General features: G+C 39.8%; 2 protein-coding genes across 3 annotated transcripts; one reads left to right on the top strand and one right to left on the bottom strand.

Annotated features, from left to right (window-relative positions):
• LOC136856074 (putative phospholipase B-like 2) lies at positions 1-6,061 on the bottom strand. 2 transcript variants are annotated; one of them, XM_067133702.1, is made up of 10 exons: positions 5,896-6,061; positions 5,458-5,681; positions 5,097-5,305; positions 4,367-4,480; positions 4,012-4,147; positions 3,588-3,673; positions 2,047-2,229; positions 1,685-1,916; positions 1,069-1,220; positions 1-971 (listed from the first exon to the last, which is right to left on the bottom strand). In XM_067133702.1, exons 3-10 carry the CDS (start codon positions 5,255-5,257, stop codon positions 380-382), a joined length of 1,656 nt encoding a protein of 551 aa, XP_066989803.1. In that variant the 5' UTR covers positions 5,258-5,305; positions 5,458-5,681; positions 5,896-6,061; the 3' UTR covers positions 1-379. The 2 variants fall into 2 exon arrangements, with proteins under 2 accessions (XP_066989803.1, XP_066989804.1); XM_067133703.1 differs by having other exon boundaries at positions 5,502-5,625; positions 5,896-6,030.
• Positions 6,062-7,276: 1,215 nt separating this feature from the next.
• On the top strand, positions 7,277-12,761 carry LOC136856073 (putative phospholipase B-like 2). Its single transcript, XM_067133701.1, is given in 10 exon segments — positions 7,277-7,391; positions 7,585-7,793; positions 8,426-8,539; positions 8,796-8,883; positions 8,885-8,932; positions 9,274-9,359; positions 10,542-10,724; positions 10,861-11,092; positions 11,526-11,677; positions 11,771-12,761. Coding segments are annotated over 9 exon segments (1,656 nt in total). The 5' UTR covers positions 7,277-7,391; positions 7,585-7,632; the 3' UTR covers positions 12,363-12,761.
• The last annotated feature ends 5,771 nt before the right edge of the window (positions 12,762-18,532 follow it).

An 18,532-nucleotide genomic window follows, 5' to 3' on the forward strand; every position in this document is an offset into this window, starting at 1 on the left:
ACACTACAAAGAATTTATGGATGTGAAGACCTCCATTATATACAATCCCAATCATCTGATGTACAGTGCAGTGTTATCTCTGATTTTGTAACGAACATAAGTTTGTAGTCACATCTTTGCTTCGTTTTTTCATATGTTATACTTTTCCTTGTGTTCCCTAAGAAAGTATAATCACAGTGTTCACTTAAGTATTAGTTCTTAACATGCTATTTCTTATTTATCAGCTATTTATTATGTGTACATTGCTTGCTATTAATCATACACATGCTGCTCCGTGCTAATTCTTTAGCAGCTGCCCTAGCAGATTAATACCCTTCCATCATATTTCATGGGACTCTGTGATAACAGTAATTATAATAATAATAATATCTCATTGTGATTACCACACCCACTCGTGAGTGACTGGTGCAAAGTTGAATTCGTCTGGATGCCCATAATGTGGCTTCTTGTCAACCTCTGCTTGCTCACTCCATCTGAACACAGGCTGCTGATCAGAGGTCGGCCCATTGACGGCAAGGAAGAGGAAGTTCTTGGCCATCTCATAGTTGGTGATCTTGACGTCAGTGCCCCCGTGCATCCTGTGTTCCAGCGCAGAGAACGGGAATCTGCCATCGACGGGGTTTAGGTCGCTCCTGGCCGAGATGCCGTTCTCCGCGCTGTAGGGAGGGTCGCAGTCACACCTAGACAGAGGGTCGTTCTTGTAGTCGTTGTAGCGCATTAGGCTGTACAAGGAGTCCATGTCTGTCACGCGGGCGTGGTCCCGCTCAAACATCAGAGCCCTCGGGTGCTTGTCGTAGGTGTACCAGTCTCCGTATTTCTCGACCAGGGGGTTGCATCCGCTGAAGTTGAAAATAGTCTCGTAGAAGGGGATATTGTAACTGGCAAAGTAAGACTGCAGAACCAGGAGGTCAGTTTCGTCCCCTCTTGAGGTATATTTAGGGATTTGCTCAACAACCGTCAAGGTACCAGGCCTGTAAGGAGAAGAAATACATTCAGTCAGTGTTTTCTTCTATCAGAATCACAAAACAGAGTCCAACGACTGTACCAAGGCATTCCATTCCTCCTTACCTGATAGGCTCGCCTGGTTGAAAGAGGTTGTAGTCAACAACCATCCACTGATTGTTGTAGGTACCGCTGTTGCGATAAATGAAGAATGATGCCCATCTGTCACCGTCAGTGGCCATGCGATTGGCGATGATTGTTCTCATCCATTCCAGGATCTGTACAAGAAGCGCAGTTAGTTCAGAGGTTGAAAACCAGAATGCAAGACTGGAGGTCTGCACTAACCTTTTAGCCAATAACAAATGTCAGATCTCAAAAGATTAACTATAAAATGAGACAATGGTTCCCTTGTCCCTGTGAGGCCCAACTAGTAAACTTACTGAGTGAATATTAACTTTATTAAGACACTGACTAACATCAGTTATTTAGAATTAAAATAAAGTACTGCAGTTGTCCATGATTGCATGTGAAACGTATCCTGTGACACTCCATTCTGTGAGTCCACAAAGAAATTTGGCATGACTGCAATTTGGAGTGATATCTGTGTACTCAAACATCCTTTTATGCCACACCATATCTTTGCCTTACAAGAGCATCTTACTTAGCCCCCTGAAAAGACAGGCATCTTAAAAGTTCATCAGAAATGGAGTTGTAAAAAAGTGACAACACCCCAAAGACTAACCTGGCCTTCTGAATGCACGTATTGCCAGAGTTGTGGGTTACTGTTGCCAATTGTGGTTTCCATGCTAAGTAACCCAGAGGAAAGGATGTGGAAGTCGTTCCCAGAGAACAGCATTCCAGGGTATGATGAAAAGGAGACAGTGTGGCCTGCGATTATTTCTTGCGGCAAAGAACTCCCAGCTACGCGGAATGGGTTGATGTACTTCTTAAGGATTCTCAGCATGGTAGAATAGCTGTGTGGAAAGTATTGATGCTGAATTTATATTTGGATTTCTCGAAAGGAAAAAAACTGTCGAATTGATATTAGCTTGGCTTCTCAGTCCTGCAGTGACCAGTCATCATCAAAATGTAAAATAAACTTACTGAGTCCAGGTCACGTGCGAAACGTAGATGTCGGAGTTGTCGGGAAGTATCTTGATGAGAGCTGAGCAGCTTCCATCTTTTGGGGTGTTCCCAGCCGCCACCCACTCTTCACTGGTCATGTTCCTTATTGTAGGGTCCAGAGCCGACTCGAGGTCTTCTAAGTCTCCCTTGAGATTCATCATCCTGTTATTTGGAGATGTGGTTCCAGTGAGATTTGTATCTACCTAATTAAAGTGAATATGAATCTTGTCAGGGCACAACATTGGTTGGTTTACCTGGAGAAGTTATGGTAGGATTCCAATTGAGAAAGTAACAGACTGATAACAGGAGAATTAAGAGAGGAAGAGCAGTGTGGGTTAACTGATAAGATTAAGGCTCTGCAGGATTCATAAGCAACTGGTTGAGAAGGAAATTGGTGGCTTCTAAAGCTTTAGTAAGGGGTTAATTAGTAATTGAAGAGGGAACTATCAACCTTCAAACGTTTAATAAGGACATCTTGTCATCATGTCTGACCAGATAATTGTTTACGAAGCGCTTTGAAATGTAAGTGTTCTAAGTGCTCTGGAAGTGCTTTTAAAGTCATTTTGAAATGTTACTGTGATGCTATGCATTTCAAGTGTTTTGTAACCACACTTCTATAGTGCCTTGAAATTATGCTTAACGTTTCTAAAATCTCACTTTAATGTTTTTAAACTGTACATTTAGTGTTTTAAACAAGAACCTCTTGGTCCTTTTAAAAGTGCAGTCTGACAGTCTTTTGAAATTACACTTGTGTAAAATTTTGAAACTTTTCTATATTTGTGTTTTCAAGTATTTTGAATCTGACTTCGTACACTGGTTTGAAGCTGAGATCTTTTGAGCTTGACTTGTCTAGTCTTCAAATTTGAGCTTCTGTAGTGTTGTGGTTTAATTCTACTCTTCTATACTGGTTTAGAACAGTGTCTTGAGTGCTCTGAAACTTTGTTTCTGCAGTTTTCAGAGAGCAAAGATGTATTCTAAATGGACAAGCCCATGCAAGAATTTGAACACTAGTTATTGATTAGTGTATATCTAGTATATAGAAGCCAGTTATTATTGTCATTACTACTATTATTACTATTACTAATACTACTACTGCTGCTGCTGCAATCACATAACCCATTGTTATCCATCTTATACCATCTTGAAGCCAGCAAAGAGACCAGGATCTTGCCAAGCAAGCTTCCACGAAATGGAGAACCCATACTGAGAACTAGGTAACAAAAGGGAAGAAGAAGACGAAGATGAGAGAGCATATAAGTAGATTTGTAAATGAATTACTAAACAAAGAAACCAAAACACGCCTGAGAATGAGTACATACAAGGAAACTCGCCTTGTCGATAACAGAAGGCCTCTGCACAGATTTGAGAACGTCAGAACACCACAGAAAAGCTACCCTGGGAAAATCCATACAGAAGTCCAGTTTCAAAGCAAAACAGAAGTACAGTTTCTGTACAGTTACAGCTGTTGTAAAAGCACCGTTTTTCCCTACAAAAGTTATTCAAAAACTAGATTTACTTACAAGATACTGTCAGCCTCAATGGGATCTTTGGCCACACGGTTGTACCCATCATTCATGCCGTCTATTTGAAGCAGAATCAGGTGTGACTGAAAGAGAAGAGGGCAATTTATGCAAACTCACTGCATATCTTTGTGACTGGCAACAGAAGACAATTCTGTGTAAGCACACTGTGACTCACCTCACTAGCAGGATGAGTCAGGTTTGATTAAGTCAAGTAGACTGATCTAGGTGTGGTGGTCCATTTGAACCCTTTATACCTCTTTTGACTAATGGAACACTGTCTGGTGTTACTGACATGAGCTCCAGCCTCGCCAGGACTCTTATCTAAGTGAAGAGTTGTCTAGCGAAGGGAACAAAGACTTGGCACTGAGGTTCCAAATTAATTTAATAAAACCGAGTTTCAGTAGACCAAAAAAACACTCACGTGGTAATACGTTGGATTATTGAGCTCGTAATAAGTTATCTTCGACTTTAGCCACTCGAAATTTTCGTTGAGGTAGGTGCGCAGTCTGTCGCAATATCCTTCTGGCTTGTCGTCGCAGTATCCCTCAATGGTATTCCTGAGGAAGAGGAATTATCTGGATATTTATCAGGAGCACTGGATAGAATTGTTACTGAAGGGAATTACTTAATTACCCCAACTACAACAAGGTCAACGGTATTGTTGACGGCTTCAGACCAGCAAGAAATCCCTTCTGGTGTTCAGGTCTGGACAAGGAGAGTTCCTCAGGTCGCCTGTCCCAGCGGCCTCTGCACTGAAAGGAAAGCTCTTAACTCACCTGTAGTGGTTGTAAATCATCTCGTGGGTGAGGGCTCCCTCAACAATGCCGGCAGCGTAGGCCTGGACCTTGTCGTCGTAGGCAGAGCTGCTCTCAAGTTCTAGGTAGGCAAATCTGGTAAAGAATTGGAGAAATATAACTGTAAGAACATCTGTTTATATATAATATATAGATAAAATTTTGTCACTAATTAAACCCATGACATTCTTAGTATTTCAAATAAGCCACAAAAACCCCCATCAATACCGAAATCTCTCACTCCTGGGAGTGACCCACAACCAGATGGACTCATATATGATGCTTTCTCCCACTCTAACACGGATTCGAACCTATGCCTTTTCTGAGGTTTGTTCTAGGGTGACAGTGACTTTATCCACTCAACTATCTCTTGAAAGAATGAAGCGTTAAGATACAAAATACTGAAGCACAATGATTGAGGTGTGAGGGGACTAAGTGTAAAGGTAATGAGGTGAGATGGCACTGACCTGTGGAGAGATTGAAGTGCGAGGAGATTACAAACACAAAAAAAGTGAAGTGTGGGAAAACTGAAGTGTAAAGAAAATTCAGGCGCAAAGTTTCGATGAGATACTGAAAAACCTCATTGCGTTTGTGTCTCAGGCCTTATTGTGACTACCTGCAACTCTCTACTCCCTCCTAAGGTCTGTCTCGGCATCTGACAGCCATTGTTGGTCACCCATCCAGGCACTGACCAGACCCAACACAGTCTTACCCATCTTCAAAGGTCGTGTCAGTGAAATTCCCCCTGGCCACCCAATCATCCACGATGACTCCGTCGTGGATCTCATAACTCGTCCCGTTGTAGGTGACGCTGAGGATGTGGGCTGAAGCACTGCTGATGAGCAGGAGTGAGACTAAGACCTTTTCAATCATTGTTTTGGGATTGAGAGCCAAAGCTCTCAAGATATTCGAAGTATAAATCTGAAAGGGTTTATTATTATTATTACTATAATTATTATAAGTATTAATGCTATTATGACTTATTTACAAGAACAACAATAATAATAAATAAGGTAATATATTCAAGATGTTTATTTTCAGTACTGACAAACCAAAGAAGGACTGATAACAACCTCCAAAATTGGCCCAAATGAACCTCCAACAATGGCCCGCCCACCTCAGGAGTGAATCCTCCCTCAACCTGTATCCGCCACTGAAAAAGCCTTGCCCTTGTGAAGACCCTCCTTTAAGTAGCCTCCTCTGAGGCCCAGAGTTCCTGGGAAGTTCGTCAAGAAGAACAGCTGGAGGGTATCAGTCAGTTTGGGCATTTCGCTTATTTATCTCCTTTTTTTTTTTTCTAAACAAAGCATATGATTCAGATTATTATTAGGTTCAGATCTAAGTACATGAATGCCCATTTCAATGCTGATTTAATTTTTCAAGTACTGGGTCACCCATACTGTATTAATTGTTATTTTGTTATCATTCATTGTTTATATTGTAATTAATGTACCTGTCTCATATAAAATTACATCAATATCTAAGCAATTTTGTAATGCCACCACACTTACAACAGTGCCATTCTGTCTCTGTGTAGTGTACTTTTTAAGATTCTGTGAAAGTAAAACACAAAGCGCCTTCTCCTAGTCTGAGTTGCCCTTCCCGCTGGCCTCCTTAGTGCTTGTTTGAAAGAACGCTCATTGTATGAAAGAGCTGAGTGACTGACTGATTGATATAAAGGCCACTAATGACCTTGGCACGAGAAGATATACCCAGTGGAAAGTGGAAACTCCCAGATATATCTGTGAAGGCGCAAGAAATGCTGACTTGGCAGAATCTACAATGATGTTATTTAACCAAACAAAACAAACAGAATTATGAAAGCAGCTTCAGGCATCAACAGCTGATTTTCAGTACATCATTCTCACAAGAAGAACTTAAAAATAGGCGAGAGGCCTTGATGAGAGGCCCTGGAGGCGATAAGACAATGTAGCGCAATAGATAACAGCTCTACACAGTACACACGACACTGCAGGTGACTAGCCCAGAGCTGCGCAGCGGCGTTTTTAAAGAGGATCTGGTGAGCAGTTTTTTTTTTTTTAACCGGAGCATATCTGAGGCATTTTCACTTTCAAGAAGCCAATATTCTAACCACTAGACCCAGATATATATTATAATAAACACAGATTTATAGATTTTACCATTGTGGAATCTTTCCTACTGACAGCATGAAGTTTGAATAACTGAATTTTGAATTCATATACGGCGTTGCTCTAGACCGTGGCGCCATCTGTTGGTGAGAATTTGAACTTCTACATTTAACTTTGCACCTAATCCTTAATTCTGTTCGGAAATGTTCAAGACGGATTCAAGTAAGCACTAAAGAGGCCAGTGGGAAGGGCAACTCAGCGGTCTTTACTTGCCCAGATCAGAAGCAGGCACTCTACGTTGTATTTTCACAGAATCTTCAACAAGACACTTGCAAGGACATAATGGAATTGATAAAAGAGTCACGGGATTGCAAAAGTACTTAGATATGTCTGTTATTTTAGACAGGACAGGTATAATAGTAATGATAATAATAATAATAATAAACACAGAATGGTTGACTTAATACTTAAAAAAGTATTATTCAGCTCTGAAATATGAATTCACATACATATATCTAAACATCATGATAATCTGAATCATTGTCAACAAAAATAATGCATCAGAGATAGCGTTGTTATAAAAAAACGCCTTGAATATTTTCCCATAAACCGTCGTATGAGAAGCCACTAAAAATGAAAATCTACTTGACACTGAAAGCACTTTTCTTAAGACGCATTCTGGCCTGACTTCGACTAAGGTGTCGCCCCACACCTGGTACAGAGCCCACGAGATAAAAAAAGGGCAATGCCCAAACTGAATGACACCCTTCAGCTGTTCTTCTTGACGAACTTCCCAGGAACTCTGGGCTTCAGAAGAGGCTACTTAAGTGGAGGTCTTCACAGGAGCAAGACTTCTTCAGTGGTAGATACAGGTTGAGGGAGGATTCGCTCCTGAGGTGGGTGGGCCTGTTGTGGAGGTACATTTAGACCAATTTTGGAGGTCGTGACCCCTTTTTGTTTTGTTTTTCAGTACTGAAAATAAACATCTTGAATATATTAATATATTACCTTAATTATTATTATTGCTGTTGTTTAAACTAGTTATAATAGCATTAATACTTATAATAATTATAATAATAATAATAAGCCCTGTACATCACCTTCTTTCAGATTTATATCTCGAATATCTTCAGAGCTTTTACCCTCAATCCAGAGACAATGATTGAGGGACTCTTTGTCTCACTCCTGCTCATCAGCAGTGCTTCAGCCCACATCCTCAGCATCACCTACGACGGGACGAGTTATGAGATCCACGACGGAGTCGTAGTGGACGATTGGGTGGCCAGGGGGAATTTCACTGACACGACCTTTGAAGATGGGTAAGGTTTAAGGTTATGTTAGGCCTGGTCATTACCTGGATAGGTAACCAACAATGGCCGTCAGATGCCGAGACAGATCTTAGGAGGGAGTAGAAGATTTCAGGTAGTCACAATAAGGCCTGAGACACAAACGCAATGAGGTTTTTCAGTATCTCATCGAAGCTTTGCGCCTGAATTTTCTTTACACTTCAGTTTTCCCACATTTCACTGTCTTTGTGTTTGTAATCTCCTCACGCTTCAATCTCTCCACATGTCAGTGCCATCTCACTTCATTACCTTTACACTTCAGTCCCCTCACACCTCCATCATTGTGCTTCAGTATTTTATCTCCTCAGTATCTTTACACTTCTTTCTATCAAGAGATAGTTGAGTGGATAAAGTCACTGTCACCCTAGACCAAATCTTAAAAAAGGCACAGGTTCGAATCCTGGTCAAAGTAGGAGAATGTATTATGTATAAATCCATTTGGTTATAAGTTACTTAAGGGGTTAAGGGATTCTGATATTGATGGGTTATTTGTCGCTTAATATTTGAAATGCTAAAAATATCATGCGTAAAATAGTGAAAATCTATCACCTATATATCACATTAACAAATATTCTTTCAGTTATATTTCTCCAATTCTTTACCAGATTTGCCTACCTAGAACTTCAGAGCAGCTCTGCCTACGACGACAAGGTTCAGGCCTACGCTGCCGGCTTAGCCGAGGGAGCCCTCACCCATGAGATGATTTACAATCACTACAGGTGAGTTAAGAGCTTTAATTTCAATGCAGAGGCCGTTGGGATGGGCCACCCAATGCACCTGCCCTGTCTAGACCTGAGTAACAGAAGGTATTTCTTGCTGGTCTGAAGACGTCACCAATACTGGTGACTGTCACAGTCAAGTGTAATTCAGTATTTTAAAGTGACAATTCTCTTCAGTGCTCTAGAAACAATATCACCACCTTCTTCATTCCGCATTGTCATCATGATGAATGTCCAGGTAATTCTTGTTCCTCAGGAATACCATGGAGGGGTACTGCACAGACAAACCCATGGGGTATTGCGAAAGACTGCACACCTACCTGGACGAAAATGACCAATGGCTGACAGTCAGCAATAGCTGAGTTAGGGGCTGATGATCCAGTATTTCACCAGGTGAGTGATGTTTGCTTTATTGAAGCTCACGTTGATTAATTTTTTACTTAGACTATAAACTTCAAGCCTTGTTCCCTTTGCTGTCCAACTTTTCACTTAGATAAAGACCCCAGTGAGAGTGAAGTTCCTATCTGTGAACACCAGACACCTGTTCCACTGTTTCAGTCAAAAGAGGTATAAAGGATTTAAATGGTCCACACTTTCAGTCTACGTGATTGTTAATCAAATCTGACTCATCCTGCAGGCAAGGTGAGCCAAAGTGTACTTCCATAGAATTGTCTTCTGTTGCCATTCACAAAGATAAACATTGGATTTGCATAAACTGTCTTCTTTTGTTTCAGTCAGACCTGATTCTACTTCAAATAGACGGCATGAACGATGGGTACAACCGTGTGGCCAAAGACCCCATTGAGGCTGACAGTATATTGTAAGTAAATTTAGTTCCTGTTCCTTAAAACCGCGCTTTTTAGTTGTGCTTCTCTTCTGATTTGAAAATAAACTCCAGTGGATTGACCCAGGGCCACTTTTCTAAGGTCTTCAGCTTCTGATGTTCTCAGACCTGTGCAAAGGCCTGCTGTCAGCCTTGTTTGTACGCATTCTAAGGTGTGCTTTCCTTGTATTACTTTGTTATATGGGTTGCCCTTCTGAAAGCTTGCTTGGCAAGTTCCAGGACTCTTGGCTCCATGGCTGTCTGCTGAATAACAGTGATAATGATGCAACTAGCAGCAGCAGCTGTAGCAGTAGTGGTAGTAGTGACAATAAACATATCTGGCTCCTAACCACTAAATATAAACTAATCAGTAATTATTAAGAGACTTCAGTGACTAGTGAACCTAGGTCTTTCATGGGCTTTTCAGCTTGGAACACTTCTTTCTTAAGCACAGTTTTAAACCAGTATAGAGGAACAATCTTAATACACAAGAGTATAGAAGCTTAAACTTAAGGCACTATATGTCAAATTCAAGAGAACTCAGCTTCAAACCACTGTATGAAGTCAAATTCAAAACACTAGAAAAAGCACATATTTAAATATACGGAGAATAGTTTCAAAAGGCTGTACAAAATGTACTTTCAAAGTAATGTTGAAGTGCACTTTCAAAACAAACATGTTCAAAGGACAAAAAATACAGGTTGGATATACTGTAAAGTGAGATTTTTAGAAGATAAGTGTAATTTCAAAGCACTTGAAATGCATAGCTTCAAATGGACTTTAAAACACTCCCAAAGCACTTAGAACACATTTCCAAGCACTTCATAAACAATGATCTTTTCAGACATGCTGACATGATTTCCTTAACAAAAGCTTGAAGATTATTAGCTTACTTCTCAATTATTAGCCATACCACACTGCTCTTACTAAAGGCTTAGAAGCTACCATCTTCCTTCTCACCCAGTTGCTGATAAATCATGAAGAACCTTAATCTTATTAATTAATCCACACTGCTCTTCCTCTCTTAATTCTCCTGTTATCAATCTGTTACTTTCTCCATTAGAATCCTACCATACACCTTTCCAGGTAAACCAACTAATACTGTGCCCTAATAAGAGTCACATTCACCATTAATCTAATGGATACGAATCTCACTGGAACCACATTTCCAAATCGCAGGATGATGAATCTCATGGGAGACTTAGACGACCTCGAGTTGGCTCTGGATCCTACGATAAGGGACATGACCAGTGAAGAATGGGTGGCGGCTGGAAACACGCCAAAAGATGGACGCTGCTCAGGTCTCATCAAGGTCCTTCCCGACAACTCCGACATCTACGTTTCGCAAGTGACCTGGAATCAGTAAGTTCAGTATTTTGACACTGATATGACTAGATTTACTGTTTTAGCGTATGGAAAAGCCAAGCCAAAATCTGCTCTACAGTTTTTCTTTTTGGTAAATTCAAAGATAAAATCTGCACTGATACTTTCCCCACAGTTATTCTTCCATGCTGAGAATCCTTAAGAAGTACACCAACCCATTCCGTGCAGCTGGGGGCTCTTCGCCAGAAGAAGTAGTTCCTGGCCACACCATTTCCTTTTCATCATACCCTGGAATGCTGTTCTCTGGGGATGACTTCCACATCATTTCCTCTGGGTTAGTTAGCCTGGAAACCACAATTGGCAACAGTAACCCACAACTCTGGCAGTACGTGCAACCAAAAGGCCAGGTTAGTCACTTTTTTTGCACTTCCTTTGCTGATGGACTTTTAAGATGCCTGTCTTTTCAGAGGGCTAAGTAAAATGCTGTTGTAAGGCTAGGATAGGTGTGCCATAAAATGTATGAGTAACAGATATAACTCCAAATTGCAGTCATGCCAAATTTCTTTGTGGGCTTACAGAATGGAGTAACACAGGATACATTTCACGTGCAATCAGCACTTTATTTTAATGCTAGATAATTAATGTTAGTCAGTCACTTGAAAAGTTAATATTCACTCAATAAGTTATCTAGTTGGTCCCTTTGGGACAAGGAAACTATTGGTCTCATTTTATAGTTGTTCTTTTGAGATCTAACATTTGTTATTGGTTAAAAGGTTAGTGCAGACCTCCAGTCATGCGTTCTGGTTTTCAACCTCTGAACTAACTGCGCCTTTTGTACAGATCCTGGAATGGATGAGAACAATCATCGCCAATCGCATGGCCACTGACGGTGAAAGCTGGGTATCATTCTTCAGTGGATATAACAGTGGTACCTACAACAATCAGTGGATGGTTGTTGACTACAACCTCTTTCAACCAGGCGAGCCTATCAGGTAAGGAGGAATTGAATGCTATAATAAAATTGCTGGTCTCTCCTTTGTGGGTTTAATAGAAAAAAACACTGAATATATTTCTTCTTCTTACAGGCCTGGTACCTTGGTGGTTGCTGAGCAAATCCCTAGCTATTTCGAAGCAGGGGACGAAACTGACCTCCTGGTTCTGCAGTCTTACTTTGGCAGTTACAACATTGCCTTCTATGAGAACGTTTTTAACCTGAGCGGATGCATCCCCCTGGTTGAGAGCTACGGAGACTGGTTCACCTACAACAAGCACCCGAGGGCTCTGATCTTTGCACGCGACCACACCCGTGTGACGGACATGGACTCCATGTACAGCCTAATGCGCTACAACGACTACAAGAACGACCCTCTGTCTAAGTGTGACTGCGACCCTCCCTACAGCGCGGAGAACGGCATCTCGGCCAGGAGCGACCTAAACCCCGTCGATGGCAAATTCCCGTTCTCTGCGCTGGAACACAGGATGCACGGCGGCACTGACGTCAAGATCACCAACTATGAGATGGCCAAGAACTTCCTCTTCCTTACCGTCAATGGGCCGACCTCTGAGCAGCAGCCTGTGTTCAGATGGAGTGAGCAAGCGGAGATTGACAAGGAGCCACATTATGGACATCCGGACGAATTCAAGTTTTCACCAGTCACTCACGAGTGGGTGTGGTAATCACACTGAGATATTATTATTATTATTAACCACAATGTCACAAAGTCCCATGAAACATGACTGGAAGAGCAGTAGTCTGCTAGGGCAGCTCCTATAGAAAGAACAACATGTATGTATGATTAACAGCAAACAACAACACATATGTAATCAGTGGCTAATAAATAGAAACAGCATTTGAAGAACTGAAAGGAAAGTGAACACTGTGATTACACTTCCTTATGTAAGACACTGAAAAGTGTAGAATTCCAGCAAGTGGAACACAGAAAAGAATGAAAAATAAAAGGTGAGACTGAACACCACAGATTATTACATAATCTGAGACAACACTGCATTTTACCTCAGATGACTGGGACTGCACAGAGCAGGGTTCTTCATATCCATAAATTTTTTTATATCTTGTCCATGTCTTTCATTTCAATATTCCGTCCTAGGTTCTAGGTTAGGTTAAGGTTTAATATTAAGGTTAGGTTATGTGGGTTTGTGAAGATAATATGAAGCAATGGATATGAAAGGGTATTAATCCAAGGTACCTGGTGATTCTCAACTGCCAGAGGGTTAGCCCAGTGTATGAGCTCCTAAGGAGTATGAACTGGGTCTCAGGTGAAGTCAGAGAAATTGGACAGCAAGTTAAGAACAGAAAGAAATGAAGCTGGAGTGGAAGAGAAGCCACAGAGAACCTTCAGTAATCACCACAGTGTTCCATGTACAAGAGACTGTAGGCAGAGCCCTCTTGTTGGAGGGGGAGACATTCACTAAATTTAATGGTGGGTACTCGATAGGCCGGAGTTCAATTCCCCGGCCGGCTGGTGAAGAGTTAGAGGAATTTATTTCTGGCGATAGAAATTAATTTCTCACTATAATGTGGTTCGGATTCCACAATAAGCTGTAAGTCCCGTTGCTAAGTGACCACTTGGTTCTTAGCCACGCAAAATAAGTCTAATCCTCCGGGACAGCCCTAGGAGAGCTGTTAATCAGCTCAGTGGTCTGGTAAAACTAAGGTATACTTATCTTTTTACAGACAAAAAATTTGGAAATCTGAAATGAACAAAATCTAGTACAGAAAAGGGAAGAAGAGTCAGGAAATTGATTCTCTCTCTCTCTCTCTGGGCCCTTCTCGACTCTTCATGACTCAGTGAGGTAGTTAATCTACATACCAATAACAATGTCATCTACAAAACCCGACCTACAACTTACCAAGAAAACGCCAGTGAGTGTCCCTAGTGGATGAGTCATCGTGACCGTTACCATTACAAAGTATAATCCCCCTGGTGTTGGCTAAAGGCGATTTGCTTCGTTTTAGGTCTTCTTCCTCTGTGGATTTACCTTGAATCAAGTTTTGTTTGTTTGTTTGTTACTTATCGACATCTTGCTTCCCAATGAGCACCATAACATTCTTTGGAAGCTTGAATTTCAAGTCTGTGGCCCCTTTGGTGGGCTAGTTCCATTTGAATAGGGTTCATCTTCTGAATAATAATTCTATAATAAAATCCAAGTGGATCTTTCTTGTTTGTCCTCCCCCGGGTGACAGAAGGGGAGACATGACACAGCCACCCACCCCTTACAAACCAGTTTGTCCGCCCTGGGTAATAATAATAATAATAATAATAATAATAATAATAATAATAATAATAATAATAATAATAAATCTTTCTGTAACAAAAGAAAGGAATGGAAAGGCTGACTCATTTAGATGTTTAAAGGGACCTTTAAAATGTCAGATTTACTTTGAAATCTGGAACAGGTGAGGGGAAAGTGGAATATTTCCCTGGAAAGTTAAAAAATAGTTTATAAGCGTAGAACTGGAAAAGAATCTTAAAAAAGTATAAAAACTCCAACAAAAGTAGACCTTTCAAAATGTCATATTTTGCACTGGAAAATCTTAAAAAAAAAAAACACTTTGAAAATTCCAGTGGTGTGGCATTTATTTGTTTCTCTCTCTCTCTCTCTCTGTCTGTTGTGCAGTTTAGTGGTTAGGATGCTTGCCCCACCTGCAAGGGGTGACGGGATCGATTCCCTGGGAGGCCAGAATGCTTAGGTAATTTCTGAACTCCTGAAACTGAGGATATATATATATATATATATATATATATATATATATATATATATAGAGAGAGAGAGAGAGAGAGAGAGAGAGAGAGAGAGAAAAATAAGTATAATCAAGGCCACTGAAAATAGATCTATCTTTCGGTGGTCTCGGTATAATGCTGTATGAGCCGCGACCCATGAAACTTTAACCACGGCCCGGTGGTGGCATGTTCTATATCGTTGCCAGATGCACCATTATGGCTCTTTAACCTTGAATAAAATAAAAACTACTTGGGCTAGAGGGCTGCAATTTGGTATGTTTGATGATTGGAGGGTGGATGATCAACATACCAATTTGCAGCCCTCTAGCCTCAGTAGTTTTTAAGATCTGAGGGCGGACAGAAAAAAAGTGCGAACAGACAGACAAAGCTGGCACAATAGTTTTCTCTTACAGAAAACTGACAAGATTAACATCAGGGTAAAGAAAAACCTTGGCAGGGCCAGAACTCAGAGGCAGCCATCCAGAGTGCTCTGCCATCTTCAAATTCTGATTAACATTCAAAAGATAAAACCCTATCGCCTGATTTTCTAAGAGCTCCATATGCAGCAGATTAGAGAACCCACTGTATCTTCCATCTGCATCCCCATTAGTTTAATATTCTCAGAAGCCTTCACACAAAGATGTGAGAAGGATTAGAAGGGACTTGGTAAGTCCAAACGGTGGTTCTGTACTATAGGATGCCCTTGATCAGGGGTCAGCAACCTCAGGCTCGCGAAAGATGCCATTCCGACCACCAAATTAACATCTAGACACACTGATTATCCAACAGTTGTTACCTAGTTGAAGGCGTTGAGCGAGCTTTATAGTAAATTTGATGTCATGACCCTCCTGGATCCAAGACTCTGCACAGCCAGTCTGGCCTACTCCTGCCCTTGATCATTCATGCTGGCCATTTCCAGTGGCTGTATGATCACGCTGGCGAAAGATGTCTGGGCTTTCTTGAAGGTAAAGTGAGTCTCAGCCTTGGCCACTTACAGTGGCTGTATGATCACGCTGGCGAAAGATGTCTGGGCTTTCTAGAAGGTATAGTGAGTCTCAGCCTTGGGTAGTTCCATTCAGAAGTTTTCTCACCTGCTGAGGTGGTCTTTCTCAGAGGTGGATGGTAGATATTATCATTAGTATTATCATTATTCAGTAGATGAACCCTATTCATATGGAACAAGCCCACAAAAGGGGCCATTAACTTGCAATTCAAGCTTCCAAAGAGTATGGTATTTATTAGGAAGAAGAGGAAGTGAATGGAAATAGACAGAAGAGAAGAAATCCCACTTATTAAAAAAAAATAAATAGATAAGAACATATTAAAATGCAAGGAGAATAGCATTAGGGTAGTAATCCATCGCATCTTCGCCTGAGCTTCTGAAGTTCCAATTGCACGACTTCCTCTGAAGGGAGACTGTTCCACAGTCCAATGGTCTGAGGAGTAAAGGACCTCTGGAACTCTGGAGAAGTTCGACAGAAAAGTGAAAAGTGCCAAATATGAGCTTGTTTATTACACCAGACATTCAAGGTGAGGTACAGCAAAAGGAATGAAAGGGGCTGCAGCTAAGGGCCGAAGGGACGCTGCAAAGAACCTCAAGTAATGACGTTTGACAGACTTAGTTCCAATACCAATAATTCTTTTGGTTTCAAAGGTGTTCATAGAATGATCCAGTATCATCTGGGATACCTGAAGGAAGAATTTGAGTTTGTAAGGGTAAGGAAGAATTTGAGTTTGTATTATAAGTGGTGATGAATTATATATATATTATATTTTTCTTTTTATAATATTTTCTTAGATGTATATATATATATTATTGACTTTATCACATACACAATTGTTCTGTGCATTAGTAGAATTACTAAAGGACCTCATTCAAACTGGATGGTATCTAATGGAGTATTTATTCAGAAAAAGTTACTTGATAATGTGGACTGTTTGTCCAAGAAAGCTTGTAACTTTTTCCGAATAAATACTCCATTAGATACCATCCAGTTTGAATGAGGTCCTTTTGGTAAATAAATAAATAAATAAATATATATATATATATATATATATATATATATATATATATATATATATATATATATATATATATATATATATATATATATATTTCCTAAAATGAAAAACTGCAGTATCTGCAAAATTTTCGAAATTGACATATGCCACTTATTGGGCTCGTGAGACACTAATACACAAGTGACTGCAGTTTCAGAATGATTCTTCAGTGCTTTCCAAGAGTATTTAGGGGGCCCCATTTGCAGTATCTGCAAAATCAGTAGTAAGGCAATGGAGTATCTACCATTTTTCTCAGTTTTGTATTTTTGCAGATACTGCGGTCTTCCATTTAGGGCAGTATACATACATATACATATCTATACACATATATAAATGTATATATATACATACATACATATATATATATATATATATATATATATATATATATATAGATAGATAGATAGATAGATAGATAGATAGATAGACAGATAGATTGATAGATCATGAGAATAGTGCAACAGTATTGTAATTACCTATTCCTACTGGTACCTACAATCTCCAAAACTGACCAAAATCAAGTTTATCCCCAACAATCTACAACATCATTTCTAAGCCCCCCTCAATACAAAAGTTTCCTCTATACAATACCTCCCCTAACTAAACCTCTATAAACTAAACACTCCAACACCAACACTATACACACAACACTACCTGGGACACCATCCCCCCCAACCCCCACCTTGGCAGGGCTAGGCCGAGATATCTCCTTACAGCAAACGAGTTGTTCTGCTCTCATAGGCCTAACAGCTTGTCTTCCTGATTAACTAAGGTTGTTCACTTTGTAGCTTAGTTCGAGACATCTCTTCTTATAAAAAAGGAGTTGTTCTGGTCTCATAGGCCTAATAGCTTGTCCTTCTGTTCAGCTAAGGCTGTTCACTCTGGTGCTTATTGAAGTTGAGTGCATGGCTAAGGTTCCTGGTTTGGAAGTTAGAGGAATATGTAGACGCTAAATGAAGTGTTTCTTGGAAGTTCCGGAGACGATTTTTTTGATACACTTACCTCTACACTGTCATAAATAAATAACTATATAAATAAATTATTAATAAATAGATAAGCAAGCAAATAAAATGAATAAGTAAGTACATAAATAAAGTGCAAAGAAGTACAAAATTTAACAGTTCATTGTGGCTATCAAGTATACTCGTTTCTTTCTCTCTCTCTCTCTCTCTCTCTCTCTCTCTCTCTCTCTCACACACACACACATATATATATATATATATATATATATATATATATATATATATATATATATATATATATATTAAAGTCCCCCTCTAGGTAAATATGGATTAAACTTACTACAAGTCCACCTATTTCTAGATCTCAAAGAGTGTACCTATTTGGAAGGCTCCTATTAAAACTGCCTAATAATAATAATAATAATAATAATAATAATAATAATAATAATAATAATAATAATATAGTTATTATCATCATCCAAAAGCCCAATTTCAGGACATTTGGAAATGAACATATAAATATATGATTTTACTTATATAAAATTCTACGACACTCACCAAGCTATATTTAATAACTTAATATTTTTTCATATTTTTTTATATTTCATCTGTTATAATTTTGCCCTCCCAGGTCTTCAGAATAACTCCCCGTATGTGTCTAAACTAAAGAAGCTGTCAACTTAGTTGTCAGCTTTCTCAGAAATGCAAAAAATCAAGTGTAGCAGAGAGCCTGGTGTGCTTGAAAAAGTACCTTTCTGGCTTCTTTATTGTGGGAACCGTTGGCATCTTTCATCTGGCATCTTTTGACGCCTTTAGTCTGCCAGTGTTTGGCAACTTTTATTTTGCATTTTGTTTCCAGAAACTTTTAATTTCTTTTCTTCTGGCAACTTTTAGCACTTGGCAACTTTTCAAATCTTTCCTTTGGCAAGTTTCAACACTTTTTTCTGAAGAGTTTCCCCATCTGTATTCTGGCAACTTTTAGCATCTACCTTCTGGCAACTTTTAGTAGCTTCTACGTGGCAATTTTCAGCATGTTTTTCTGGGCAACTTTCAGCATTTTTTCTAGGCAACTTTCAGCATT

This window comes from Macrobrachium rosenbergii, chromosome 34 (genome assembly GCF_040412425.1).
Source record: "Macrobrachium rosenbergii isolate ZJJX-2024 chromosome 34, ASM4041242v1, whole genome shotgun sequence".
Classification (NCBI taxonomy): domain Eukaryota; kingdom Metazoa; phylum Arthropoda; class Malacostraca; order Decapoda; family Palaemonidae; genus Macrobrachium; species Macrobrachium rosenbergii.